Raw genomic sequence first — 27,975 nt, 5'->3', positions numbered from 1 at the left:
AGGAGAGTGTAAATAGGGATTTTTTTAATCTTGTTTAAATGGCATTTGAATGAGAAGTCACTGATTTTGATGAATATGTCAACTTTGTAATGGATAGAGATTAATGTACTATTTATTGCATGTGGTCACTGGTGTTTTTGAATTGATTTTGTTTATTCTAATATTTTTAGGTGGCGTGTAAATAGTCCGAATGAGGGTATACTAGGTCAAAGAAAGCAATACTATAATGGAAGAAGAAGAAGCACAAGAGGCGAGGAAAGTCTCTGGAGGAGGTGGTCTTGTAGACGTAAGGGTAGGAACATCTGATCAAGAAAATATTAATATTAGCATTAGTGATCAAGCTGAGAGCCAAAATATAGAAGTCTTGGAAGGGGTTAGTTCCTTGCCTTCGGTTGTGGATGAAGATCAGTTTGAACAAGTATGTTTAGGAGACCAAGAGAAGAACACCCGGGAAGAAAATCAGGGTTTTGTGGATTGTAACCGATCTTCAAATTCGGGAAGTATGAGAAATTCAAATAGTGAGATTGAGGATGATTTTGCATCTGCCCATGGGAAACTTGAGGCGGAGGTTGATTCCCCAGTTGATAAGCAACATGAACGACATTATTCGAGTCCAGGTCCTGAGAGATACGAGTCATTTCATGCTATGCGACAAACATTCTCTTCAACTAGTCTTGATTTTGCCCCCGGTTATTTTGGGGATGTTGGGTACTCTCCTGTTGGTTCGCCTCGAAAGCCTAGGCCCAAACCTGTAATGCCGAATGTGTCCCCAGAGCTATTGCATCTAGTGGATTCTGCTATCATGGGGAAGCCTGAAAGCTTAGACAAATTGAAGAATATTGTCAGTGGTGCAGAGGTTTTTGGAAATGGCGAAGAAACAGAGAGCATTGCTTTATTAGTAGTTGATTCGCTACTTGCCACAATGGGTGGTGTTGAATCATTTGAAGATGACGGGCTTCACAATCCTCCCAGTGTAATGCTGAACTCCAGAGCTGCTATCGTGGCTGGTGAGCTTATTCCATGGCTTCCATGGGAAAGTGACAGTGAGAGTATCATGTCACCTAGGACAAGGATGGTTAGAGGATTGCTCGCTATACTGCAGGCTTGCACTAGGAACAGAGCAATGTGTTCTATGGCTGGTCTGTTAGGAGTTCTTTTGGGGTCAGCTGAGAGAATTTTTACTAAGGAAGTTGATTCATCTGAGCCGATGAAATGGGATGGAACTCCTTTGTGCTATTGCATCCAATATTTGGCTGGACATTCGCTTAGTGTAATTGATTTGCGCAAGTGGTTTCAAGTAATCAGGAGCACACTTACCACTGTATGGGCAACCCCATTAATGCTTGCAATGGAGAAGGCAATGGTTGGGAAAGAGTCGAGGGGTCCATCATGTACATTTGAGTTTGATGGAGAAAGCTCTGGATTGCTGGGTCCTGGAGAGAGCCGTTGGCCATTCACTAGCGGATATGCATTCGCGACATGGATATATGTCGAATCATTTGCAGACACACTAAATGCAGCAACAGCAGCTGCTGCAATAGCGGTTGCTGCTGCAGCCAAGTCAGGGAAATCATCGGCCATGTCTGCTGCAGCTGCTGCCAGTGCACTTGCTGGTGAGGGAACAGCGCACATGCCTCGGTTGTTCAGTTTCTTATCTGCTGATAACCAGGGGGTGGAGGCATACTTCCATGCTCAGTTTTTGGTGGTTGAAAGTGGTAGTGGAAGGGGAAAGAAGGCTTCCTTGCATTTTACTCATGCATTCAAGCCACAATGCTGGTATTTTATTGGTCTGGAGCATACTTGCAAGCATGGGTTACTTGGGAAAGCAGAGAGTGAGCTGAGATTGTATATTGATGGAGCCTTGTATGAAACTCGGCCTTTTGAGTTTCCTCGGATCTCAAGGCCACTTGCATTTTGCTGCATCGGGACAAACCCTCCTCCTACGATGGCTGGTTTACAGAGACGTCGTCGTCAATGCCCTTTGTTTGCTGAAATGGGGCCTGTTTATATCTTTAAGGAACCGATTGGACCAGAGAAGATGGCACGTTTGGCATCTAGGGGAGGGGATATTTTACCTTCTTTCGGTAATGGCGCAGGTTTACCTTGGCTAGCAACAAATGATCATTTGCAAAGCATGGCAGAAGAAAGTTCACTTCTGGATGCAGAGATTGCAGGATGCATTCACCTACTCTATCATCCCAATTTGCTTAGTGGGCGTTTCTGTCCTGATGCTTCCCCTTCTGGCTCTGCAGGTGTCTCAGTCATCTCCTGCATTTTCTAACAGTACTTAGATTAGAATCATATTGAATTTGGAATGCTTCCCTTTTTCAAATAACATTTTTTAATGTTTTAGGTATACTCAGAAGACCTGCGGAGGTTCTTGGGCAAGTACATGTTGCTACAAGAATGCGCCCGACGGAGGCTCTGTGGGCCTTGTCATATGGAGGGCCCATGTCTTTACTGCCACTGGCAGTATGCAACGTGCATAAAGATACCTTGGAACCTCAACAAGGGAGTCCTCCTTTGTCTGCTGCAACAGCTGCTCTTGCTGCTCCAATATTTAGAATTATATCTGTGGCTATTCAACACCCTAGAAACAATGAAGAATTGTGTTGTACAAGAGGGCCTGAGATTTTGGCACGAATCTTAGACTATCTTTTACAAACATTGTCCTCACTTGAAATTGGAAAGCGTGAGGGAGTAGGAGATGAGGAACTCGTTGCAGCAATTGTGTCTCTTTGTCAGTCTCAGAAAAGTAACCATGCTCTGAAAGTGAATTTTTTTAGCATGCTTCTATTGGATCTGAAAATTTGGAGCTTATGCAACTATGGACTGCAAAAGAAGCTTCTATCCTCACTTGCAGATATGGTTTTTACAGAGTCATTAGTAATGCGGGATGCTAATGCCATCCAGATGCTTCTTGATGGCTGCAGGAGATGCTACTGGACCATTCGTGAAAAGGACTCTGTGAGTACATTTTCTCTAGATGAGGCAACACGTCCTGTTGGAGAAGTGAATGCTTTGGTTGATGAACTCTTAGTGGTAATCGAACTCCTAGTTCTAGCAGCAGCTCCGTCATTGGCTGTGGAAGATGTTCGCCGATTACTTCGGTTCATGGTTGACTGCCCACAGCCCAATCAGGTAAAATACTTAATAAATTTATCTTTGCTATGCATTATTAATTATAGATAACTGCATGCTAATTTATCACATGAATGATTTTAAGTTGAGCATGTGCAGACTAGCATTTTTTTTTTGTTATTATTAAAATGGTCTTTTTTATATGTAAACTTTTATCTTTTAATGGAATCATTTCTTTGGGATGGTACACATGAACATTCATTCATAGGTGCTTTTAGATATTTGCTTATATCGCCATGAGAATATATTTCTCACTGCCTTAATTTTCTGAAGATTTTAAAAAATATTTTTAATTCCTTCCTCGTTTAAATGAGTCTTAAGGGCTTCAACACCTTGATGCAAAATCTTTAGATATTATAGACTATTGAAGTTTATAGAATAAGATATAAAGCTAAAGATGGCCGAAAAGAAGAAAAAATACAAAAAAATCCTTGGCAATTGCACTAAGGTTCTTGGTTGATCACACACAGGTTTTCTTAAATAGTCCCACTTAGGAACAAAACAGTCACACCCTCAAAGGAAGCATAACCAATGTCAAACACTTTTATTAAAATTTTGATTCCCTATTTTAAATACTACATATGTGTTTATAAATTCTTATGACTATTCATATAGGATGATTTTACTAATTTTTTTTTTACAAGAATAGAAAAGACATAGGATAAAAATATTATTATTTTTTTTTGATAAATGAGCGCAAATATATCAAGGGGTGGAAAGCCACAAAGCATACTAATTTTTCTAAAAATATTATTTAGAAACCAAAAAGAATAGAAACTTTCCTAACATGTCAAGAGGACTAAAAGAAATGAAAACTTGACAAAAGCAAACCACTAACTAAAATAGAAACTTAATAAAGTAAAATATAAATTTAACAAACCACTCAAGTTATCCTAAACTGTCTATTGAAGTTTCCAAGAGGAACTTAAATCATCATCAGGGTCCTAAATTAAAGCTTAAACATTGGAACCGACCTTTCCCCTTCCCGCGCAAGTCTTTAAAGGATGTTTCTAACGTTATTTCTTGCCACTCTTATATCTTTCTCTTCTTGAAAATTGTACAAGTCTAGCTAGTGCCCAATCTTGAGTTGTTAACAAGCATTATTCTTGTTGAATTATATTATATAGTTTGAGCTCAAGAGTTTAGGGCTCCTCAGTTCCTTATTAGGAAATAATTATATATTAATTTAATCCTTACACTTAGGCTTTGTTTGAATCGTAAAATGTGAGTGGAAAGGAAATAAAAAATAAAGAAAAATAAAGAAATAAGGGTTTGCATGGGAATGTTTTTGAAAATGGTTCCTAAAAAGTTGTTTTTGAAAATAGTTCTCAAAAAGGCATATGATCATGTCAATTGATATTGAGAAGGTGTATGATCATGTCAATTGGGACTTTTTACTTGCGGTTTTGGAAAAAATGGGTTTTGGCCAGAGGTGGATTAGTTGGTGCATTTCTTCTCCAAGTTTCTTGGTGATAGTGAATGGAACCCTTTTGGGGTTTTTACAAAACTCTAGGGGATTAAGGCAGGGGGATCCACTTTCTCCATATTTGTTTGTGCTTGCTATGGAGGCGCTTAGCTGTCTCCTTAGAAGGGCAAGGGAGGGCGACTTTTTAACTGGTTTAAAAGTGAATGGTAGAGGTGGAGAGGGTTTGGAGGTTACGCATTTGTTGTTTGCAGATGATACTTTGGTGTTTTGTGAGGCCTCTCATACCCAATTGACTTGCTTAAGTTAGTTGTTTATGTGGTGTGAAGTTATTTCGGGTTTGAAAATTAATTTAACCAAGAGTGAGCTCATTTCGGTTGGGAGATTGGAGGACTTAAAGGAGTTGGCTCTTGTAATAGGCTGTAAAGTGGGAATGCTACTGACCACTTGTATGGGGCTCCCGCTAGGCGCCCCTCATAATTTGTTGGTGGCTTGGGATGTGGTGGAAGAAAGATTTTATAAAATATTGACATGTGGAAAAGACAATATATTTCCAAAGGGGGAAGACTAACGTTGATTAGAAATATGTTATCTAATTTGTCAATCTACTTTTTATCTCTTTTCTGGATGTTGAGGATTGTGTGGTTAATGTTGGAAAAAATTCAAAAGGACTTTCTTTAGGGGGGTGGGACCTTAGAAAGTGAGTCTTATCGTTTGCTTTGACAGAAGGAAGGGCGGCTTGGGCGTTAGGCACCTTCACTCACTTAACAAGGCCCTCCTTTGGAAAGTGGAATTGATGTTCTGCTTTAGAAAGGGAGGCCTTTTGGAGACAAATCATTTGTGGTAAATATGGGGAAGTGCAAAGGGGTTGGTGCTCTAAGAAAGCGAGAGACAATTATGGCGTTGGGTTATGGTAGGCCATAAGGAAGTTGTAGGATTTAGTTAGTTCTAGATTGTCCTTTTCGGTGGGCAATGGGAAAAGGATAAAGTTTTGGAAAGATAAATGATGAGTCGTTAAATGTTTCTTTTCCCTCCTTATTTGCTCTAACTAGCTCTAAAAAAGCTCGAGTGGTGAAGTTGTGGTAACATTCTAATGAGGGGGGTGTTTGGAATCCTAACTTCCTAAGGCCTCTTAATGATTGGGAAATTGTTATTGTGGAATGCTTTTTGGCAAGACTTCAAGATAAAGTGGTAGTTGAGGGTAGAGAAGATAAGGTGTGTTGGGTTGAAACGAAGAGTGAGATTTTCTCTGCTAAATCACTTTATGCTAGCCTAGAGACAAGAAGTGTAGTGCAGTTCCCAGCAGGTGTTGTGTGGAATGTGTGGGTTCCACCTAAGGTGAGTTTTTTTTTGTGTAGGAAGTGACTTGAGGGAAAGTTTTGACTCTTGACCAGCTTTAAAGGAGGAGTGGTCTTTGGCTAATCGATGTTTCCTTTGTCATGCACATGAGGAGTCAATTGACTGCATCCTTTTGCATTGTGGCAAGACTAGGGTGTTGTGGGAGCGCTATTGTTCTCTCTTTCTAGGGTTTATTGGGTGATGCAGTCCATTATTAGAGAGATTCCTTTAGGTTGGCATGGTTCCTTTGTTGGAAGAAAGCGGGAAAAAGTTTGGAGGGCAACACCTTTATGCCTCTTCTGAACAATTTAAAAAGAGAGAAATAGAAGATCTTTTGAGAATGTGGAACTCACTATCTAAAGGTTGAAATTCTTGTTTTTGTGTAACTTGTTAACTGGGACCAAATTGTTTATAGGTGAAAGATTGATGTTTATAGTTGATTTCATTGATTGGTTGGGGTTGGTTTAAGGGAGGGAGTAGGTCTTAGTTTTTTTTTTTTTTTTTTTTTTTTTTTGGTGCTTTTTGGCAGCCGTTGTATACATCTTGTGTACTTTGGTGCATCATTTTTTGTGCTTTTTAATACTATTCTCATTTACTGATAAATAAAAAAGAGAATAATTCTCAAGAAGTAGTTTTTGAGAACAATTTTCAAAAAAAGTTATTTGATGTTTTCTAGAACAAAAGTTTGTTTAGAATTTGGAGTGTTCTTAACCTATTTTCTGTGTTTTCAAATATTTCTTAAAAATAACTTTTATCTATAATCCATTATTTTCAATCATTCTCCATATTTGTAACTTATTTTTTTAAAACTCCCTAGAAAACAAGGGAAAACAACTAAGACATGTTCTCAAAAAGAAAAGAAAAATGAAGAAATGAGGGTCTGTTTGGGAACTTTTTTGAAAATAAACAATAGTTTTTTAGAACAATTTTCATAAGAAGTTCACTGATGTTTTCTAGAACAAAAGTCTGTTTGGAAATTTGGAACGTTCTCAACTTGTTTTTGTATTTTTAAATATTTCTTAAAAATAACTTTTTTTTTTTTTGATAAGCAAACACAATTCATTAAAGAGGTTAAAAAACCCCAACGTATACAGGGCGTATACCAGGCAACAAGGCCCAAAAACAAGCAAAAAACCAAAAAAACAAACCGCCCCTCAACTGGAGGCCAACCACTCCAGGAAATCTAAAAGGGAGAGCGGCTCCTCTTCCATGTACAATTTAGCCCATCCCCACAAATTACATACAAAAGAATATTTAAACCTCTGAATTGCTAAGTCCCCCCCCCCCCTAAAGGCTAATCTATTCCTTTCCTTCCACACCATCCAAAAAATGAATAACGGAATAGCATTCCAGAATTTTTTCCTTTTTTTCCCCACATAAATCCCCCCCCAACTAAATAAAACCTCCTTTACAGTATTAGGGAACACCCACTTGACCCCAACTAAACCCAACACAAAGTCCCAAAGAACTCTAGCCACTATACAATGTATAAGTAAGTGATCCACACTTTCCGCTTCGCAAGCACACAAAAAACACCTATTCGGGAGCTGCCATCCTCTTTTTTGGAGCCTATCAAGAGTCAATATCTTTCCCCAAGTCGCTTCCCACGCAAAGAACATGATTTTAGTTGGAACCCTTCCCATCCAAATCTTATTTTTTGGAAAGTTGACATCCATAGACCTGTCCAACCAGCTGTACGCATCCTTCACTCTAAACTGCCCATTTCCCCCTCCCTTCCAAAAGACCGTGTCATCCTCCCAAGTTATCCTGATTCCTCTCAACGCTTGGAGCAGCTCACCCACCAACTCCACCTCCCAATCATTAAAATCCCTTATAAAACACAAATTCCAGCCTCCTTCCCCAACATTCTGGTCCCACAGATCTCCAACCTTCACCATTCTGTTGGCTGCCATGCTGTAGAGGTGCTGGAATCTTTGTGACAGCGCTGCATCCCCGCACCACACATCAGTCCAGAAACTAATTTTATTCCCCTTTCCCACTTTGAACCCCATTTTATCCCAGCACCAACCAGCTTCCTTTAGAATCTCCTTCCACACCCCCACACCACACGCACCCACAACCTTTTTGGTCCTCCAGCCATTCTCCTCCTGACCATACTTAGCCACCAGCATTTGCTTCCAAAGAGCTTCCTTAACCGAAGCAAATCTCCAAGTCCACTTGCCAAGAAGCGCTTTGTTCATGATAGTAAACTTCCTAATTCCCAACCCCCCATTCTTCTTATCCCCACACACTACATCCCATTTAACCAGATGAGCTTTCCTCTCCGTGGATCCCCCCCCCCATAAGAAATCTCTTTGCAGTCTTTCTAACCTTTTTGCCACAGAAATGGGCATGCGAAAAAGCGACATCTGATACATTGACATGCTACCCATTGAGCTTTTAATTAGGGTGATTCTCCCACCTTTTGATATATATTGGCTCTTCCAAAGAGCAAGTCTCCTTCTCATTTTCTCTTCAACCCCATCCCATCCATATACAGCCTTGTTAGGCACCCCTAGAGGCAACCCCAAATACACGGACGGAAGCTGCCCCACCCTGCACCCTAACTCCACAGCTAACTCCTCTAACCTCTGCACCTCCCCTACAGGTATAATCTCGCTTTTAGCCAAATTAATTCTTAATCCAGACGCGGCTTCAAATCAAAACAAAATCCAATTTAGATTCGTTAAGTATTCCTTTTTTGCCTCACAAAAGACAATAGTGTCATCAGCGAAAAGCAGATGAGCGATGTGGACAGCCCGCCCTCTATCACACTGAATTTTGCACCCTGAGATGAAGCCCCCCTCCATGGCCCTTCTAATAAGGACGCTTAGAACTTCCATCCCCATAACAAAAAGGTAAGGGGACAAGGGGTCCCCTGCCTCAACCCTTTAGCACTCGAGAAGAAGCCAGCTGGCGATCCATTCACCATAACTGAAAATTTGGCTGTGGAAATACACCACCACATCCACCTCAGCCACTTAGCGCCAAATCCCATTTTTTCCATGACTTTCAGGAGGAATTGCCAATTAATGCTATCGTAGGCCTTCTCTATGTCTAGCTTGCAGATAACCCCCTTGTCCCCCTTCTTTTTCCAGTTGTCGATCACTTCATTTGCTATTAAAGATGCGCCAAGAATCTGCCTTCCCGTAACAAACGCGTTCTGATCTTGGGATACGACTTTATCTATAACTTTCTTAAGCCTGTTGGCCAACACCTTTGCCAGCAGCTTATAAAGACCCCCCAAAAGGCTGATGGGCCTGAAATCTCCTAAATCTTCTGCTCCTCCTTTCTTAGGAATCAGCACCAGAAAAGTATTGTTAATACTCTTGAGGAACGTATTCTGGTCATGGAACTCCTTAAACATCTCCATTATTTCCTCCTTGACGAAATCCCAACAGCATTGCCAAAAGAAAATAGAGAACCCATCAGGACCTAGGGCTTTATCCCCATTCATTTCCATCAGGGCTGACTGGACTTCACCTTCAGTAAAGGGGACCTCCAGCATTTCTGCCTCTTGCACACAAATTTGATTAAAAGGGAGGTTACCAATGTCCGCCTTCCACCCCGAACTTTCAGCAAATTGCTGCTTAAAGGCATTTGCTATCCCCTCTCTGATTTCCCGCTCCTCTGTCAATCTAATCCCATTAATTTTAATTCTGTCCATATGATTAACCCTCCTATGGGCAGACGCCATTCGGTGAAAAAATCTCGTATTCCTATCACCTGCCTTCAACCAAAACTCCCTAGACACCTGCCTCCAGTGAGTTTCTTCCAGGTCAACCCACTTGGCATAATCCTCCTTGGCTTTCTTCTTACAAGCTAATTCCTCCATTGACAAGCTTCTTTCATCCTCCACTCTGTCCCAATACTCCACTTGCTGAATCGCGGCCTCCTTATTACTTTCCAGATTACCAAACTCCTCCCTATTCCAAACTTTAAGTTTCTGCTTCAGATCCTTCAGTTTTGCCGACAGTCTAAAACTGGCACTGCCACTGACCTCTATTCCCCGCCACCAACTCTGGATTAAATCCTTAAACCCCTCGACTTTGAACCACATATTTTCGAATCTGAAGGGGGCAGGCCCTCTCCTCCAGCTACCCCCCTCAAGTAACACTGGAAAGTGGTCCGAAATCGGCCTGGGGAGCCTCCGCTGGCTCACCCTACTAAACTGATCAAGCCAGCAGGGAGAGACCAGAAATCTATCTAGCCGAGCCCTTGACATACTATTCAGGCCCCCAGTCCATGTGAAGACACCCCCTTGCAGCTGAAGGTCCACAAGGCCTAGATCATCAACAACTTCTGCAAACCTCCTCATAGCTGAAGTTGTTCTCCCTTGCCTGCTCCTTTCTCCTTGAGCCATGGTAATGTTGAAATCACCACCAATACACCAAGGCCCCTCCCAAATTCCTCTGATTGCCCCTACTTCTTCCCACAGCCACTCCCTTTCAAGCCTAGTGAACGGCCATAAACCCCCGTAAAAGCCCAAATCACCCCATTCTCCATTGTCCTGAATCTGCAGGATAAGGAGAACTGACCCACCTCCCACTCCATCAGCTCCAGAGCTCTTTTGTCCCAACAGACCAGGATACCCCCCGCCGAACCACACGCATTCAGAAGCTTCCAATCTAAAAATCTACCCGTCCCTAAACTTCTCACCACCCTATCAGTCATATTCTGGATTTTTGTCTCCTGAATACAAAAGAGATCCACCTTCTGCTTCCTAAGAACCGATTTAATAACCTTCCTTTTCATACTTTCGTTCACCCCCCTCACATTCCAACTTAACAATTTGAGATTCATTAATCAACCACCATCTGCACCCCTTTACCCTGACTAGGGCCCTTCTTTTTGCCATCCCCCTCATAATTCACTGAGCATTCCAACCTCTTCAGCTCTCTTTCAAACCTCGATTTTTCCAATAATCCTTTACTATAAATCTTTTCCCTTCTTTTCCTGATTTTAGTCAGGAAATTTAAAATCTCCTTTTCCAGGCCATCAGTCGAAAAACCCAGGAATTGGCTAAATCGCACAAGGCTACTTTCTTGCCAATCTAAATCCTCATCCCCCCTAACTTCTTGAGTCTCATACTGAGAAGACCCCCCCTCCTGTTCCCTTGCCGATGCCAAGGGGCCTTTGAATTCAACCAAATCCCAACAAGCACTTCCAATCACCCTGGTGCCAGTTGCACCTTGCCTTTGAGATTCACTGCCATTTTGGCAAGTCTCCCTAACTTTCCCAGAATGATCAAAGAACTCCCCCTCTGGAGTCCGACCAAGAGAAAACAAAGAAGAAGAAGAAGAATTGCCGGAGACCCCCAAACCCCCTAAAGATGATAAGGCCTCATACCTCAGAGCTTCATTCTGGAGGGCACTATCTGCCAGTACCTCGATGGGATTTGCCTTCTGATCGATCTTCGTTTCCATCACCCTTACTCTTAGAAAATCTAACTCGAAGCTGGCTTCACCGAATGGCCCAGATTGAGCCAAGGCCTCCACCGGGTCTAAATTTGGACTGCTCACCTTCAGGCCTGTTTTCTTCTTTCCTGGAGGCCCATCTCGCTGAGCCCCTTTCTTCTGTAGCCCACTCGAAGACGGCCCACTGCACTCTCTTTGTTCCATGGAAAACCCAGATCGCGGCCCAAGGATTTCCTCTACAACTTTCTCCTTTCCTTTTGGGCCTTGCGCTTTGCCCGTCGGTCCAAGCCCACCTCTACAACCTGCTTTTGAACCAGGTATTGAAAGTGGGCTAGGCCTCCCATCCCTCCTAAGGCCCACAATGGGTTCATTAAACCCATTCGGATTCGACCCATCATCCGCCCCATCCTCTGACACCCGAAGCACCGACCCGAACTGGATCCTGCCCACCACAAGACCCTGCCCGTCCCGTCCGGCTGCCTTACCATCCCTTCGTCTGACTGTGGCAGAGCCTCGAGACCAGCGCTGCCCCTCTCCTCCACGCTCCGGCCAGCGCGTGAGTCTCTGTTGTCCCCTTCCTCGCATCCGTTTGCTTTCCGACACTCCTTCGTCTTCTTTCTGATCAGTGGCATAACTTCCCACCACATCGGAAGTTGATATGTGTTTTCTTCAACTCCAATCTCTAGCAAGCTTGGCAACTCGCCTCTCTTCACCTTCACCAGAATCCTCGCCCACCGGAGATCTTCCATTTTCTCCGTCGAGTCGTCCATGGCTATAAAGCCCCCGCACTCATCTCCCACTCTTCGCAAGATATTAGGTACCCATAGTGACAACGGCAAACCTTTTATCCTCATCCATACTTCCTCTTCTAAGTCCCCTTCTTCCAAACACCCATAGCACGGGCTCCACAGCTTCAGATCAACGTGAATCCCCCCCACCAGTCTGGCTCCACTGACGAAGGTTTTCCTAGCTTCTGCCGCCTTCTCAAACTCCAAAAGGGCCTGACCCTCGTTCAACCAAGCCATCCCTAATTTCCCTTTTAACCCCCAAACGCTCGCCATTAGCCACCCCATCCTCTCCAAGTCCCCTCCTCCTGCTACTTTATGATTCCATTTTCCAATCAAGCAATGTCCCAATCGATCCACATTTCTGCAGATATCCACTCCCTTAATCTCCACCCTAATCCCACTGCTATTCCTTCCTCCCCCTCTCTCCACCTTTCCAGGAGGCATTCTTTCAGAGATTGGCTCGTCCCTTTTTGCCTCCCCTTTGTCGATTCTTGAATACAAGTTCCGCACCACTTTCGCCATAACTGTCCACCCCTCTCTTCCCCCTCTTCCTCTCGGGATGCAGATACTGAACCTTTTCTCCTCCTCGTCTACGACTCCTAGCCTAATAAAGCTTCCCGCCTTGTTCACTTCCCGCACCATGGAATACCTTCTCCCCTTTTCCTTCCATCCCTTCTCCCATCTGTCGTTTTTCCCATCCTTTATACACTGGTCCAGCCCTTCCAGAAACGTTCCGACACTTGCCGGCCCCAATCTAACCCAAGAGGAAACCCCTTTTTTGCTTTCCACAATGAAGAGTAGGGTTTTACCCCTTCTCTTCTCCACCTCTACTTCAAAGATTTTCGATTCCACCCCGAACTTCTGCCTTTTCTTGTTAGATTTCGTCTCATCGTCGTTGCCCTCCCCCTCGCTCTCACCCTCTCTCTCTCTCATCGTCTCCCAACCACAAGGTTTGAAATAGCTTTTATCTATAATAGGTTATTTTCAATCATTCTCCATATTTGTACAATTATATTTTAAAACAATCCCCTATAAAACAAGTGAAAATGGCTAAAATATGTTATAAAAAAATAGTCTGTTTTAAAAACAATTCTTAAAAATCTGTTTTGGGAACAATTGATAACCAAGCGTGTTTTTATGTCTTTTTTGTTTTCAAAAATAAAAAACTGTTTTGAGAACAGACCCAAACACAATCTTAAGGGCTTAATTTTTTTTTTTTCTCCAATCAGTCCCTAATTCTTTTCCTCTTTGACATAGAGCATGGAGAGTTTAGAATCCATAAGGTTTTAAATAATCTTCATTATATCTCATTTCCTTTATATTTTATATGATAAAGCATAGAAAGGAATTTGAGATTCCTCTCTCTTCTCCTTTCTTTTGTTTAGCTAAATCTAGGAATAAGGGTGCAATTTAGGAATAGGAGTGGTTGGCTGATTCTTCTTACTGCTGGAACAAACAACACTAATTGGCCGAAATTCTTCCCTTTTGCATAAGCTGTTTCCAAAGTAAATATGTTTTCCCAAATTGCTTACCACACAAAGAAACCAACTTTGTGGTAGGCATTACCTCAAACCCTTCTATATGGAAACAAGTATTACAATTCATATTCAAAATCTTATAGAATAATTTCACAAATAATTTTCCATCTTTAGCATACTTCTAAGCTAAGTTATCCTCCTTTTCTTCATGCACAATTACATTTGAATACAAGTGAAAGAGGATTCTACTATTTCCAATTGCTAATCATAAACCCCCTGATGAACCTTAAGAGTCCAGTGGCTACAACTACCTTCCACATACAAATAATCCGTCACTAGGGTACCTTTGTTTAAAGATGGCTAAAAAGTTTGGAAACAATAGTAAGTGTAAAGTCCTCACACCAAATATTATTCCAAAGCCTAGTTCCAAGGATAAAAAAAACCTTTCGCATTCAAATAGCTTTGGAAAGACTTGAGGGTATTGACTCTTCCCACCATAGAGCACCAAACACCCATCTTTATCCCCATGCTTCCCCATATGCCCTTCCGCCATAGCTTATTTCTACCCATAGCAAACCTCAAAGTCCACTTACCTAACAAAGCCTTGTTCAAAATTAGTAAATTCCAAATATTCAAACCTCTGTACTCCTTTATAGAACATACGATTGTCCGTCTAAAAAATGCAAATTCCTCAGAACTTTCCTAGTCCCTATAAAAATCTCTTCGAGTCTTTCCTAACCTTGGTTGAGTTGATATTGGCATGACAAAAAGCAGACATGAGATAAATGAGGAGGCTAGAAACAGTACTTTTAATGAGCACGGTTTGTCCTTCCTAGCGAGATTTCTTTTTCCATGAAGCACGTCCTTTTGTGAAGTCACTCCTCAACTGTTTTCCAAACTAATTTAGATATGAAAGATCCTGAAATTGTGAATTCAGTTCCCATTTCCAGCATTCTTGCATTTGTTTGCATATATCAACCTGAAGTTGAGTTCCTATGTCATTGAATGACCCAAAAAATGTGGGATACAAAATTCCAAGTGAGATGGTGAATATCCATTACCCTAACCTGGAATTAGAATTGTAGGGTCTGTTTGGTAATCGCTTTCGAAAACATTTCTGAAAATCAGTTTTTGAAAACTATTCTTTGATGTTTTATAGAACAAAAGTCTGTATGAAAACCTAAAATGTTTTTAATCTATTTTTAATATTTTTATGTTTAGTGTTTTATTTTTAATCATTCTACATGTTTGTATAATTTTTTTTAAAAACAATATTCAGAAAACAAGTGAAAATAACAGAAAACTATTAAAACATGTTCTGTGAAAATACTTTAAGAACAAGAAACAAAAAACGGTTTTTAGTTGCCAAACATGCTTTTTTATTTTTATTTTTATGGAAAACACAAAATTGTTCTTGAAAACAATTACCAAACAAGCATGTAGTAACTAATAATTACCAACATACCCTTAAAACTTATTTTGAAAATAAATTTTTTTAATTATGTCCCAAATCCAATATCTTGAAGATCGCTTTTCTTTTCCCTTTATTTATTAATTTAATTCCTAGTTTTTTATATGTCATCATTGAATAAACATTTGAAAATGATTATACATTTAAGAGTTTTTTTTTTTAAATAAATATTTTCGAACTTAAAAGCCTTTTAATTATATTTGATGGCTCAAAATAGAGGTAGTTAAAAATTGTAGAGTTAATAAAAAAATTTCAAAATTTAATTATTTTCTTCTCAAAAATGTGAAATATATTAAATAAAAAATTTAAAATTTAATTATTTTCTTCTTGAAAATGTGAAAATATTAAATTCCTTGTTCATTATTAAAAATTAATATGATTTAATTTTATACTAACTAAACATAAAAGTAGCAATAGAACTAACTTTCTAATCAGATTCCTATGGTTTCCAAACATTAGAATGAGATCAATGGGTTCCTGGGGTACCAATTCTTGAAATTTATAACCCCAGGTATTCTATTTCCATTTCCTAGATTTAGTGGGCCTGTTTGCTAGGTGCTATTAATATATTTGCTGTTTGCCTATTAAAAAAAGGAAATAATTCTGTTTCCTAGATTTTTCAAACCAAGTGGAGTATTGAAGTTTTTGAGAGAAGCTCACTACTATTGTGGAATTCTTCTTTGAGTTATCATCAAAGTTTGGAATCATGTATGACCCACTGCATCAACCACCCACTGATACTTTTATATGGAGTACCATCTATTTCAGTCTTATTTAATATGTTCACCTTTTTTTTTTTTTTCTAAAAAAAAAGCCTTTCATATGTATGTAGAACTAGGTGTTTGACTTTCCTCAGAAATAGGAAGCTTTTAGAAGAGGAGAGGGGCTGGAGTTGTTTCACTTTGTCTTAAGGTTAGGTTCTGGGGTTGTGGGCTTATTTTGTAATTCCTAAGGGGGCAGAAGGTGGTGGTTTCAGGAAGTGCAAGGAAGAGTGGAAGTGGCAGTAGTGGGTAGATTTGGTTTGTATTTACCCAAGGTTTTGATAAGCCTGGGGTCTCTATGTCTTTCTAGGCTTTTGGGGTGAAGTTTTTTGTATTGGTTTATGGTTTATGGTTTCTCTTTCCTTTTGCTTGTATTTGACTACTACTTGTATATTTCATGTGTACTTTGTGCGCCTTTTCCAAGCGTTTTTAATATATTTGCTATGTTTACCTATCAAAAAAAAAAAAATGTGTTTCTAGAACTAAGTCAAAACTTGGGGTTAAAATAGTAAACCTGTTTGTTCAGGGATGGAAGAAGACTTAACTAGTTGAAAGCCAATAATCCACTTTCTCAAATGCTTATCTTTGAAGTTGTTGGATAAAAGGTCAACATGGCCATGGTAGACTACCACTAAGAAGGATATTCAGAACATAATATCCATTCATCCTTGCATCACATGGCTAATTACCTAAATGGTTTGTCTTTTTAAAACAGCGATATGTTTGGAGATTACCAATTATTGTAGTAAAGAGTGAATACACTAAAGTGTATGTATATATGCATGTATGCATGTTTATTTTTTTTGATAAGTATGCATGTACGCGTTTATATTTGTAGCATGAACCTTGTTTCTTCTTACTTATAAAAAAAAAATGAGCCTTGTTTCTTCTTAATCATTGTGTTTACATACCTTCTCATCTTGAAATTGGAGAATTCCTAGGCACATAGTTGAGGTCATTGCGGCATGAGTCTATATTCTTCTTAACCATTGTATTTATATACCTTCTCATTTTGAAATTGGAGAATTCCCTGGTACATACTCGAGGTCATTGTATATTGAGCCATAAGTTGGCTATTTTATTATGAGTTCTCTTCATCTGATATCTTCTTCCAGGTTGCCAGGGTGTTGCACCTCATATACAGGTTGGTGGTACAGCCAAATACATCTAGAGCTCACACATTTGCAGACGCATTTATATCAAGTGGTGGGATAGAAACACTTCTTGTCCTGCTGCAACGGGAAGTAAAAGCTGGCGACCGTAGTGTCCTGGAATCTCCAATCAAGAATGCTGAAAGTCCACCAGTTCAGGAATCTGAACTGGATAGTTTTTGCGGGGTTTCAGAAGTAAATCAGGGTGATAATGAAGCTTCTTTAGAGGAAAAGGAACGAGTATCATATGAAATTGATTGCGAACCTGAATCCATCAGTATTGGCGGAAGGAAACTTTTTGTTTCCACAGGCACTCATATTGAAAGGATGGCTTCTCTGTCTGAGAATCCTTTCCTAAAGAACCTGGGTGGTATAAGTTTTTCGATTAGTGCTGATAATGCAAGGAATAATGTCTACAATGTTGACAAGAGTGATGGGATTGTTGTTGGAATCATTGGCCTCTTAGGTGCTTTGGTGTCCTCAGGGCATCTGAAATTTGGTTCAAGTACTCCTGCAGATATGACAAGTAACATTGTGGTTAATGAGTTGCATGAGGGAGGTGGTACCATGTTCAATGATAAAGTTTCCCTTCTACTTTTTGCTTTGCAGAAGGCTTTTCAAGCAGCCCCAAATAGGCTTATGACTAGCAATGTATACACAGCTTTATTGGGAGCATCGGTATGTGATACTGTTGTTTCTTTTATCACATTTGTTACTGTTGCTTTATTTATCAATGACGTTGGTGGAATATACACATATTATATTGCAAACATTGTTTTCAAGGATTTTGGTGTGGTAAAATATATTTTTTCTGTTATTGGTTTTTTTTTATTTTTTTGGTAAAGATAGGTGAAGAACTAATTCATTAAAAAGCAAGAGCACAACAAAGTATATCGGAAGTATACAAAGAGCGCCTAAGAAAACAATAAAAAAGAGCTAAGGAGCAACCAAGGCGGGATTACAAAAAATACCTCCCTCCCTTACTAAGTACCCAACCACTCAAAATCCAATCGAGATATTGAGTCATCACCTACATACATACATCTTTATGCAGAAGAGAAGATTACTAAGAAACATGTTTTTCAAACCTTGGATAGGCATTTCTTCATTCTGAACGACCTTTGATTTCTCTCTTTCCACAAAGTCCAAAATATGCAAAAAGGACTGATTGTGCTAACCTTCTTTCGTTTTTTACCAATAAAAGAATCGTACCACCATAGCAAAGTCTCACTCACCATGGCCACTTGAACCCAAGAAATCTCGAACAAGGAAAATCACAATTGCCAAAGAACTCTTGCCTTGTGGCAGTAGAGAAGGATATGATCTATTGACTCCTCATCTGATTTACATAAGAAACATCTATTAACCAGTGCTCACCTCATTTTCTATAGTTGATCAAGAGTTAAGACCTTTCTTCAACAAGCTTCTCATTTGAAGAAACTCGCCTTATAGAGCCCATGGATTCCACATGACCCTTGTTGGAAAAGAAGTTATGCTCCTCATCTCAAAGAGTGCATAAAGCGACTTTGCTGAGAATGTTTCTTTCCTTGAAACTATGTACATTACCCTATCCTCCTCTCCACTCACTGACATGCCTTGCAATTTAGCAAAAAAGTGATGCATGTTTTCAAGCTTCTAATCATTAAGATTTCTAGTAAAGCAAAGATTCCAACTACACCTGTCCCCTATCTGTTGTTACAAATCTGTCACCCAAGCCTCTTGTGATTAGGCTAAAACAAAAAGAGAAGGGAAGGAGACATACAAATACTCCTCCCCACACCACATGTCCTTTCAAAATGTCATCCTCCTCTCATTTCCCATGATTAAAGATGCTTTGCTATTGGAAGTATCCCAATTCTTCTTGATATCCTTCCGTAACCTAACCCCCCATACCCTTTTCTCTCTTCAAGACCTCCATCCCCCTTCTTCCTCTCCATATTTTTTACTTATCACTTGTCTCTAGAACACTCCTCTTTTGGTTGCATACCGCCAACTCCATCTACACAACAATGCTTTATTCAGCAATGAGAGTCTTCTTACTCCCTTTTCTTCTCCATATAAAAGACCACTTCACTAATTGGAGCTTTCTTTCCAAAGGCCTGACTTCCCCCAAGAAATCCCTTTGAAGCTTCTTAAGCCTTAATTTAACTTTCCAGGATAGAAAACAAAGACATGCAGTAGATGAGCACACTAGCAAAGGTATGTGAGTCAAAACAATCCTCCTCCTTTAGAAATTTATCGCCTTTTCCATAAAGAAATCCTCTAACAAAACCACTCTTCCACAAAGAAAACCTTTCAATTCTAATTTTTTTAAGATGATTTCAAATGATGGAACAAAGTAGTTTTTAGTGATACCAAAGTTTTAAAAGGCCTAAGGCACACTTAAGGTGCAAAAGTCTCCTATAGCTTAGGCGTAAGGCGCAACACAAGGCACTTGCCTGAGTGAAGCGAAATGTGACCTAAGATACATATCAATTTTATATAATGTGATCCAAAATCTAATCTAATCAATAAAAACTTTACAATTCCAAAAATGTAAAAGAAGCATTCAACAAAAAAGTAATTAAATTATATAAATTTCAATATATAGTTAGAACTTTCAAGAATAAAATTGTTTAAAAAGAAAAAGTAAAGTAGATGAGGTGCACCTCTCCAACAAGGCACATGCCTTGGCAAGCAAAGCGCCATAACTAGGGAGTGGTTGCACCTTGGGCCCTTTTAAAACTGAGTGGTTGCACTAGGGAATCTTCTTTTCTCCGTTTTTGGTGTGGCTTGGACTCTCTCGTGTACAGTGAAGGAAACTCTTCTTGGGTGGCATGGAGAGTTTGTGGGGAAAGCTCGTAAAAAGGCTTGGCAAATGACCCCCTTATGTATATTTTGGTTTGTCTGGAAGGAAATGAATTTGTTAGCTTTTGGGAATAAGGAGCTTTCGCTTCAAATACTGAAATATTCTTTTGTATGTAATCTTTGGTCTTGGGTTAGGGTGTCTATAGTTTTAAGCCCTTCTTCTCTTGTAAGTTTTTTAGATTGGTTAGGCTCTAAGTAAGGGAAGGTGGTGTGTTTCTCTCCTTTCCCCCTTGGAGTGCGACTTTGGGCGGTTTTTGTATACTCCCTATATACTTTGAGGGCACTGTTTTTGGTGCTTCCTCTTCTCATTTAATATACATCCTTTTATCTATAAAAAAAAAAAAAAACTTTTGTGAAAGCAAGGAAATAAGAGGATAGAGAATTCAAGTGATTAGCTGAGATGGAGAGTAAATTATTGTAGGCAAAGATGGAGAATGATCAAGCTAGAGAATGGGGATAGAAAATTAAAAATTTTCATCTGTTGGCAAATGTTCATAGAAAAAGCAGTCATATCAAAAAGTTTCAGTTTTGATTTCGGGCCTCTATTTATCATAGAAGCTTATAGGCATATATGTCAATTTATTTGATATCAACAAATTGGAAGTTGGGTGTTTTCTTATTTCATGGGGATTAGGGAGGACTCCCATCTACTATAGATCTCCTCATTTTGGTTGTATTAAACCTAACCTTGATGAAGTATCTCTTAGCAACCTAGTTAGTTGAGCATTTGGGTCTCTTTAAATATTGCAGGGATCAATCGCTACTTTTCAAAATCACAAGGGAGTTTCAATTTAGACTTTTTCTAAGTTGGCTAACAATGGTTGCCCATTGAGATTGAGATGTTAGCACCATTTGATTGGAAAAAAGCCTTGGTGTGGGTTTTTTCAAACATCTTTATAGAAGGGGATTTTTCTATCTTTATTGCTTGTACCTCTATATAATTTATTTCTTCATTCTCTCATCTTGTGTTGGATGATTTTCTATGTTCTTTGTATACTTGGGTTTTGCCTCTAGTGTTTTTGAGTGGATTTTATTTTACTTATAAGAAAAGACTGAGGAATAGCTTGGCCCTCCATTGAAAGTGGTGGACCGTGGACGTGTCCTCATTGCATTTGGCGAATCTAAAACTGGTCAGAGATTTTGTTCTTCACCTACAACCAGGAATCTAATTGGGTGTATCATGAAGCCAATAAGTTACCCAATTAGGGAACCTCCTCTCAAGTGGAGTTATTTGGGACATATTGGCATCCTGGATAGATGGTGATTGGAGGTTTTTGTTATAGATACTGGCAGGCGTTTCATTTTTCTCCTGTACTTTCTCTTCTTTATGAAGGAAACCTCTGCTGTCCTTGTACTTTTCTCATTGATGAAAAAACGGCAATGTTTTACTTATTAACAAGGTATGCAGGAGTTGCTCAGAAATTATGAGGTAAAACTCAACAAGGGGGACCTACACTGGGAGGATGGGTTTTCTTAAAATGCAATGGTTTCTGTTGAGAATTGAGGATCTGGATGAGGAGTGGTAAGAGAGGAGTGCTAATAGATGTTTCCTTTGCTGTGAGGAAGAGGAGTCCATTGATCATATTCTTATGCATTGCACCAGGGCAAGAGCTTTATGGGAGTTATTGTTTGCCCTTTTTGGAGTTACTTGGGTCCTCCCTTTTTCGGTTAGAGATACCCTTATTGGATGGCGGGGCTTTAACTTGGGCAAGAAGCGTAGAAAGGTGTGGAAGGCAGCCCCTTTGTGCCTTTTTTGGGCGGTTTGGAAGGAAAGAAATAGGATTGCCTTTGATAATGAGGATTTTTCGATTCATAGGTTGAAAAATTCTTTTGTTTGTAATCTTTGGTTGTGGACTAAGTCGGCTGTAAATGAAGGTCCTCTTCCTTTACTTAGTTTTTTTTATTGGCTAGGCGCTAGATGAGGGATGGTTTTGTATCTTCTCTTCTTTTGTTTGTGCCTTAAGGTGCCTCTTGTATACCCCCTGTATGCTTTTGGGTTAACCTCAAGGTGCCCTTTTCTAATATATTTCTGCATTTGCCTATCAAAAAAAAGAGAGGAGGTTTGGGCAGGAGCAGAGGGTGGTGGATGCCTTGAGAATTTAGCAGGGATGATGCTCTGGGTCCTAATATGGTGACAGTGGCTTTTCTCTTAGATGGATGTGAGATGGTAAGGAAAGTTATTTGTTCCCTCAGAATGGAGTTTCTGAGAAGAGCTTGAATGCTGCTTCCATCACCCTGGTTCCTAAGAAAAGATGGATACAGAATATCAAGGACTCTAGTCCATTAGTTTAGTGGGTAGTGTGCATGTGGTGTTGGCTGAAATCCTGTTTAGGGATTGAAGAGTGTGGTGGGCAAGCTTGTTTTCAGAAACTCAAAAAAGATTTTGGGGATGGAAGGCAGATATTATATGCAGTGTATCTAGAAAAATTCATGCTGGATTCTAGATTGAAGAATGGCTTTCCAGGGGCTGTATGTAAGTTATATTTATAAAAGGCCTATGAACACATGCCATGGGGTCTATGTGCTATAAAAAACGGTGGGGTCTGGGAAGAGATGGAGGAGTTGGACATAAGTATGCTTTTCCTTGGTCAAATGGCCTCTCAGTCCTGTTCTGCTTGATAGCAATTGAATAGGTCTCTTTATTAGTGAGAGGGGGGCTTCATCAGGGGGATCCTTTTCGTTGTTTTATTAATCTTATTGATGAAAGTGTTTTGCAGGCTGGGTAGGGCTGTAGAGGGAGGCATGAACCCTTTCATGGAGAGTCTGGGAGTGAGTTGAGATGTATCCTTCGTCAGAGGCCTTTCCAGATCTGAAAGAAAACCAAGAGTGGTTCTTGTTCTTAGGTGAGGGGTGGAGGTAGAGTAGTCAGATGCAGAATTCGGTCAAGACCTGGGTTGCATCCTTCCTCCTACCTTTGATAGTTGGATTATTATTGGGTGTGTCCTCCAAATCAAGAGGGGTTTGGCATGTTGCTATCATGATTAGGAAGACAATTATCTACAAAGTAGACTTTTTGGATGTTTTCATATCTTGGTTCCCCATGATGAAAACCAATATGAAAATTTATTGGTTATGGCATGTAAATTAAAGGGAAAACATAGTCTGAAGCCTTTCAAGGGTAACATAGGAATAAAGTTTAATTGTAATATTTTACTTCCCTTTTACCAAACGAGTAGCATGGTATTAATTTAAAAATGCATTTGTTTCTTTCATCTATAAGCATTTTAAAGTAATGCAAGGGTGGTTTCTTCTTAAAAGTGAGTTCTAAGGCTGAAACCCCACTTGGGCGATCCTTGTTATGCTTGCCTAAAGTACCTCATATAATCGACTGTATCTTTAAAAGGGACAAACATCCTTGAAGATTCAGAGTTGAGAGGAATACTGCCGACTCTAGCTAAGCCCTGCTGCTTCACATTGAATGTGAATTCTGAATTGTTTTCCCATTTCTTTTTCCTCTCTTATTGCAGATAAATGCTTCTTCAACAGATGATGGGCTGAATTTTTATGATTCTGGTCATCGCTTTGAGCATTTACAGCTTTTGTTGGTTCTTCTGCGTTCACTTCCTTATGCATCTAGAGCATTGCAAAGTCGAGCAATACAGGTATTATCTTCATGTTTTCGATTGCCCTGATTAAGGCCCTTTGTGGATTTGGTTTTTAGTTTCTGAACTGTTTCTTTCTATATGATTTCAGGATCTTCTGTTTTTGGCTTGCAGTCATCCAGAAAATAGAAGCAGTCTTACTAAAATGGAGGAGTGGCCTGAGTGGATTTTGGAGGTCCTGATTTCCAATTATGAGGTATATTCTCCATGCAATATGGGATGCTTCTCTTGTCATACTTCTTGTTTATTTGCAAAATGCAGGGAAAAACAGGACACGTAATTTTATTAGGCTAGAGAAGTTCCATTTTGTACTATTGAAAAACTGTTCTAGCTTGTTTAAATGTATTTTGGGGTTCTTGTTTTCATATTCTAGTTGTATTGCTTGTTCCTGCAGATGGGTTCAAATAAAGATTCAACTTCTGCAAATTTTGGGGACATAGAAGACCTCATACACAATTTCCTGATTATCATTTTAGAGCACTCAATGCGGCAGAAGGACGGCTGGAAGGTTAATTTTCTTCTGTTTTATACACATTTTGGTCTGCCTCTCTCTTTCTCTCTCTCTCTCTCTCTCTCAGACACACACACACACACACACACTTACACTTAAAAATGCTTGTAGATTTGTTATTAAGTCTGGAAGACCTGGATATTTGTTTTGATTCCTGGTCCTTGACACTCCTCCATGTGTGTTGATAATCTGTAAACCTATATGTGCTATAGGTGCTTGCATGATTCTTTTGATTCCTCTAGTAGGGTTTTTAAGGATCAAGCTTGTCATCCGATTCTAGGCTGGTTTCACTTAAAGGAAATCCTATAATTATTTTGAAATATTGGAATTTTGTGGATAAACATGTCAGCAATATGAAATTCTAAAAACTTAAAAAACTTCAATTTTCAAAAAATTCTCAAAATTACAAAAATTTCATTGGAAGTTGAATCTTGGTTGTGTGCATACATGTCTACACATATTTTTCTATTGCCTATGTTTTGGAGTTGATGGTTTTGTTAATAGCATGATATTAGTTGTGGGTGCTGAAGGAGAGCATGATATACATTGTAGGCTCAAATCCTAGTAACTTAGGGTCTATTTGAAAATGTTTTTGAAAACAATTCTCAAAAAACAGTCTATGAGCACAATTTTCAAAAACAATTCTTTGATTTTTTTTGGAACAAAAGTATGTTCAAAACTTGAAGTGGTCTGAACAGGTTTTTTATGTTTTCAAATATTTCTTAAAAATAATTTTTATCTGTAATGCTTTGTTTTTAATCATTCTTCATATTTGTACAATTAATTGCTAAAACAACTCTTAGAAAACTAGTGAACACAACAAGTTTTTAGAACAATTAAAATATGTTCTCAGAACTTGAAAGAAGTTCTCAAAAAACTGTTTTCTGTCGAAAAATTACGAAAAGTGTTAAGTTTAGAAAATAGATCCCAAATAAGCTCTCAAGTCGGGAAATTGTTTTTCCAACAATTACAAGTCCTTTTAGTGAAGAATGTTTGTTTGTCTTTCAAATAGCAATATCCATTTCTGATTTATTGATAAGGTTAGGGGGTATTAAGTTTTCTGTATCGTAAATTTTTTATCTTGATTTGTAGTCTTGTGCTGTTTGATGCTATTAGTTTTGATAGATGGTTAACCTGGACTGGAAACTAGGTGGTTGTGAAGTTAGCAATCTCAGCAGATTGTGAACTTAGCTGATTAACATGAGCCACAATCAGATTTCCAGACTAGTTTCACTGGTCAAATGTAAGGTTTTTCAATGGCCATTAACCTATTTAGGTCTCCCTCTGGGGGGATCCCAAAGGCTAGTGTTTTTTGGGATTTGGTGGTAGATAAAATTTCACAGAGATTAGATGGTTGGAAAAAAGCTTTTCTATCTTTACGTGGATGAATTGCCTGAATCCAATCTTTCTTATATCACATTCCTAGTTATTTCTTTTCGTTGTGCAAAATTCCATTAGTAGTGGCAACAAAGATTGAAAAATTCTAAGAGATTTTTTATTGTCTAGGTAGGAGAGGGAAAGAGAGACCATCTGATTGGTTGGGACCTGGTGTGCAAGCCCAAGAAAAAAAGGGGTTTGGGTTAGGGGAAGATTTCTTTAAGGAATAGAGCACTCTTAGGGAAATGGCTTTAGAGGTTTTCTTAGGAAAGTGATGCACTTTTGCTTAAGTTATTTTTAAGCCTCTATGGAACTCATCCAAATGGTTGGGTCACAACATTTTAGTTAGGTGGTCATATCGATGCCCTTGGAAGACCATTGCCTAAGTTTTCCAGGATTTCTCATATCATATTTGTTTTGTGGTAGGGAATGGGGTAAGGATTTGCTTTTGAGTGGTCTTGTGTTGGGGAGATTAACCTCTATGCTCTCAATTCCAAATCTTTTAAGAGTTGGTGACAATTAGAAACTTCTCTATCTCATTTGTTCTTAGAACCTTCTTTCCTTTTTCTTGAAATCTTAGCTTTCATCATAATCTCACTAATGTGGAGATAGAGGATTTGGAAAGATCAATGTCTTCTCTTTATTGTGTGCACTTGATTTTGTCTGTCCCTGACAAGAGAGCTTGGTATTTATATTCTTTAGGTATATTTTCAGTAAAATCCTTCCTTTTGGCCCTGTTCAATTTACCAGCTCCTGTTCATTTCCCTCCAACAAAATTCATATGGCAATCTATAGCCCCACCTAAGGTTAAGGGCTTTGACTGACTGTGTCCAACAAGAAGGTCGACACTAATGACTTGTTATAGGTAAGAAGACCTCACAAAGCCCTTGGACCTGACTGTTGCACTATGTGTATGAGTGGTGAGACGATGGATCATTTTTTTTTTACACTGTTTGATGCTATGACACTTTGGCATAAATTATTCAACTTGGTCAAGCTGGATCAGGTTCTTCTTAGGAGCATATGCGACATGATGACCATTTCCTTTAAAGGCTTGGGAAGTACATGTGGAGGCAAAACTCTTTGGAAAATTGCTTGCCCCACTTTTGATTTGGATCATATGACGGGAGAGAAATGCAAGGATTTTCAAGGATAAGTGAGAATTATAGAGTTGATATGAGACGTAATTTACTTTTATTCCTCCTTTATTCCTCTTTGATAAGAGACTTAATTTACATTTTAGGTCTCAACAACTTTATATTTGAAGGGTACTCTTAGTGTTATTTGGCTCAATTGGAACTTGGTGTGTAAATAAAGGTTTAAAACAATAAATCTTGGATCAAAGCTTCAACCTCCTTTGTAGATGCATTGATTTCTATGGAGAACAGAACTTTGCTTCTTTTGTGTAATTGTATGTGGTGTATAGAAGATGTCTTATACATGAGATCTTTTGATCAGAATTTGTATATTTGGAAATGATTTCTCATCTTTCTCATGTGCCTCTAACTTGGTATTAATTAATTTTTATTTTGGACCAAAAAAAAAAAAACTTGCTGCTCATACAAAAGTAGTATAATGCTAAAATGCCCAATACACGTGTACAACAGTAGTAAGAAAACTGCAGAAAATAAAAATAAAATTAAGAACAATTAAAATTTCAGGAAAGAGGAATAGGGGAAACTTTTAAAAGAATAGGAGCTCTTTAATTTAGTTATGCGCACTTGCTTGGAGCCAATCTATTATCCAAGGCATATATCTGTTCTTTTTCTATATCCTTCTACTTTGATGTTGCTTGGACATGCTATCATCTTCAATTTATAGTTTGATGAGTTTCATTTATATTGTTTGGTTATTACTTCCTTCTACAGGATATTGAAGCTACAATTCATTGTGCAGAATGGCTGTCCATGGTGGGGGGCTCTAGCACAGGAGACCAACGCATCAGGTACCACTATATATTTCTGGCAGTTGCTGTAAAGTTTCATTAATGTTTCTTTTGATATGTGCAATTTGTTATCGAGTATCATAGAGTTTGTTTCATGAGTGTCAGCAACATTAGTTAATTCAAAGTTTGATTTCTTTTTATGTTCTGTTCACCGATAGATACTGGTAAATCTCAACTAAGTTGAATCCTATATCCCTCTTGTCTTTGTAAATTATTTGAATTTCTAGCTGTAGTATTCTCTGTACATTCTTCAAGTTGAGTTCTGTAGCTCACAACTTGTGTCCCCAGGAACTTGGATTATATGCCAGTACAGAATAAGTTATTGATGACATAGTGGTAAAGTAACTTGAAAATTTTCACGTTCTATTAAATTTCTAATGATACATCAGTTACAGGGTGCACTGAAATATGCTGCAATGTGATGCATTTGTACGGTATTCGTTTTGTAATGTGGTTGACACATTGTTAGCCTGACTATAAACTTTTTTCTTTTTTGAGGTAGAGGGAAATAATGTTCCTCAAGCATGTATTGCAAAAATTAGTCACACTTGTTGAAAAAATCCAGTTGTTTTTACTAACATGAGATCCAAAACCATGGATCTTACTAGGCATACTCCCATTAACCTTCCCTTCATCTTTAATTTTACTCTGAAATGAGGTGGAATGGAAGCATGAAATGGATCAATTGAAGTTTAAATATGTAGTCTTATAATGCAGGCTCTTAC

At 39.0% G+C, this 27,975-nt stretch overlaps 1 protein-coding gene across 2 annotated transcripts in view; it reads left to right on the top strand.

Annotated features, from left to right (window-relative positions):
* The window catches only part of LOC117932175 (BEACH domain-containing protein C2), a 64,374-nt gene that overhangs the window by 580 nt on the left and 35,819 nt on the right, over nucleotides 1–27,975 (top strand). For both annotated transcript variants that reach the window (XM_034853280.1, XM_034853281.1), the window contains exons 2-8: nucleotides 171–2,252; nucleotides 2,354–3,141; nucleotides 16,933–17,646; nucleotides 23,283–23,417; nucleotides 23,509–23,613; nucleotides 23,812–23,925; nucleotides 27,174–27,250. In XM_034853280.1, coding sequence (XP_034709171.1) covers nucleotides 227–2,252; nucleotides 2,354–3,141; nucleotides 16,933–17,646; nucleotides 23,283–23,417; nucleotides 23,509–23,613; nucleotides 23,812–23,925; nucleotides 27,174–27,250 — 3,959 coding nt within the window. In that variant the 5' untranslated portion in view covers nucleotides 171–226. The remainder of the gene's footprint in view (nucleotides 1–170; nucleotides 2,253–2,353; nucleotides 3,142–16,932; nucleotides 17,647–23,282; nucleotides 23,418–23,508; nucleotides 23,614–23,811; nucleotides 23,926–27,173; nucleotides 27,251–27,975) is intronic.

The sequence above is a fragment of the Vitis riparia genome, chromosome 15 (genome assembly GCF_004353265.1).
Source record: "Vitis riparia cultivar Riparia Gloire de Montpellier isolate 1030 chromosome 15, EGFV_Vit.rip_1.0, whole genome shotgun sequence".
NCBI lineage: Eukaryota > Viridiplantae > Streptophyta > Magnoliopsida > Vitales > Vitaceae > Vitis > Vitis riparia.
Note: the sequence above shows the minus strand (reverse complement) of the source record. Positions and strands in the feature narration are given on the sequence as shown.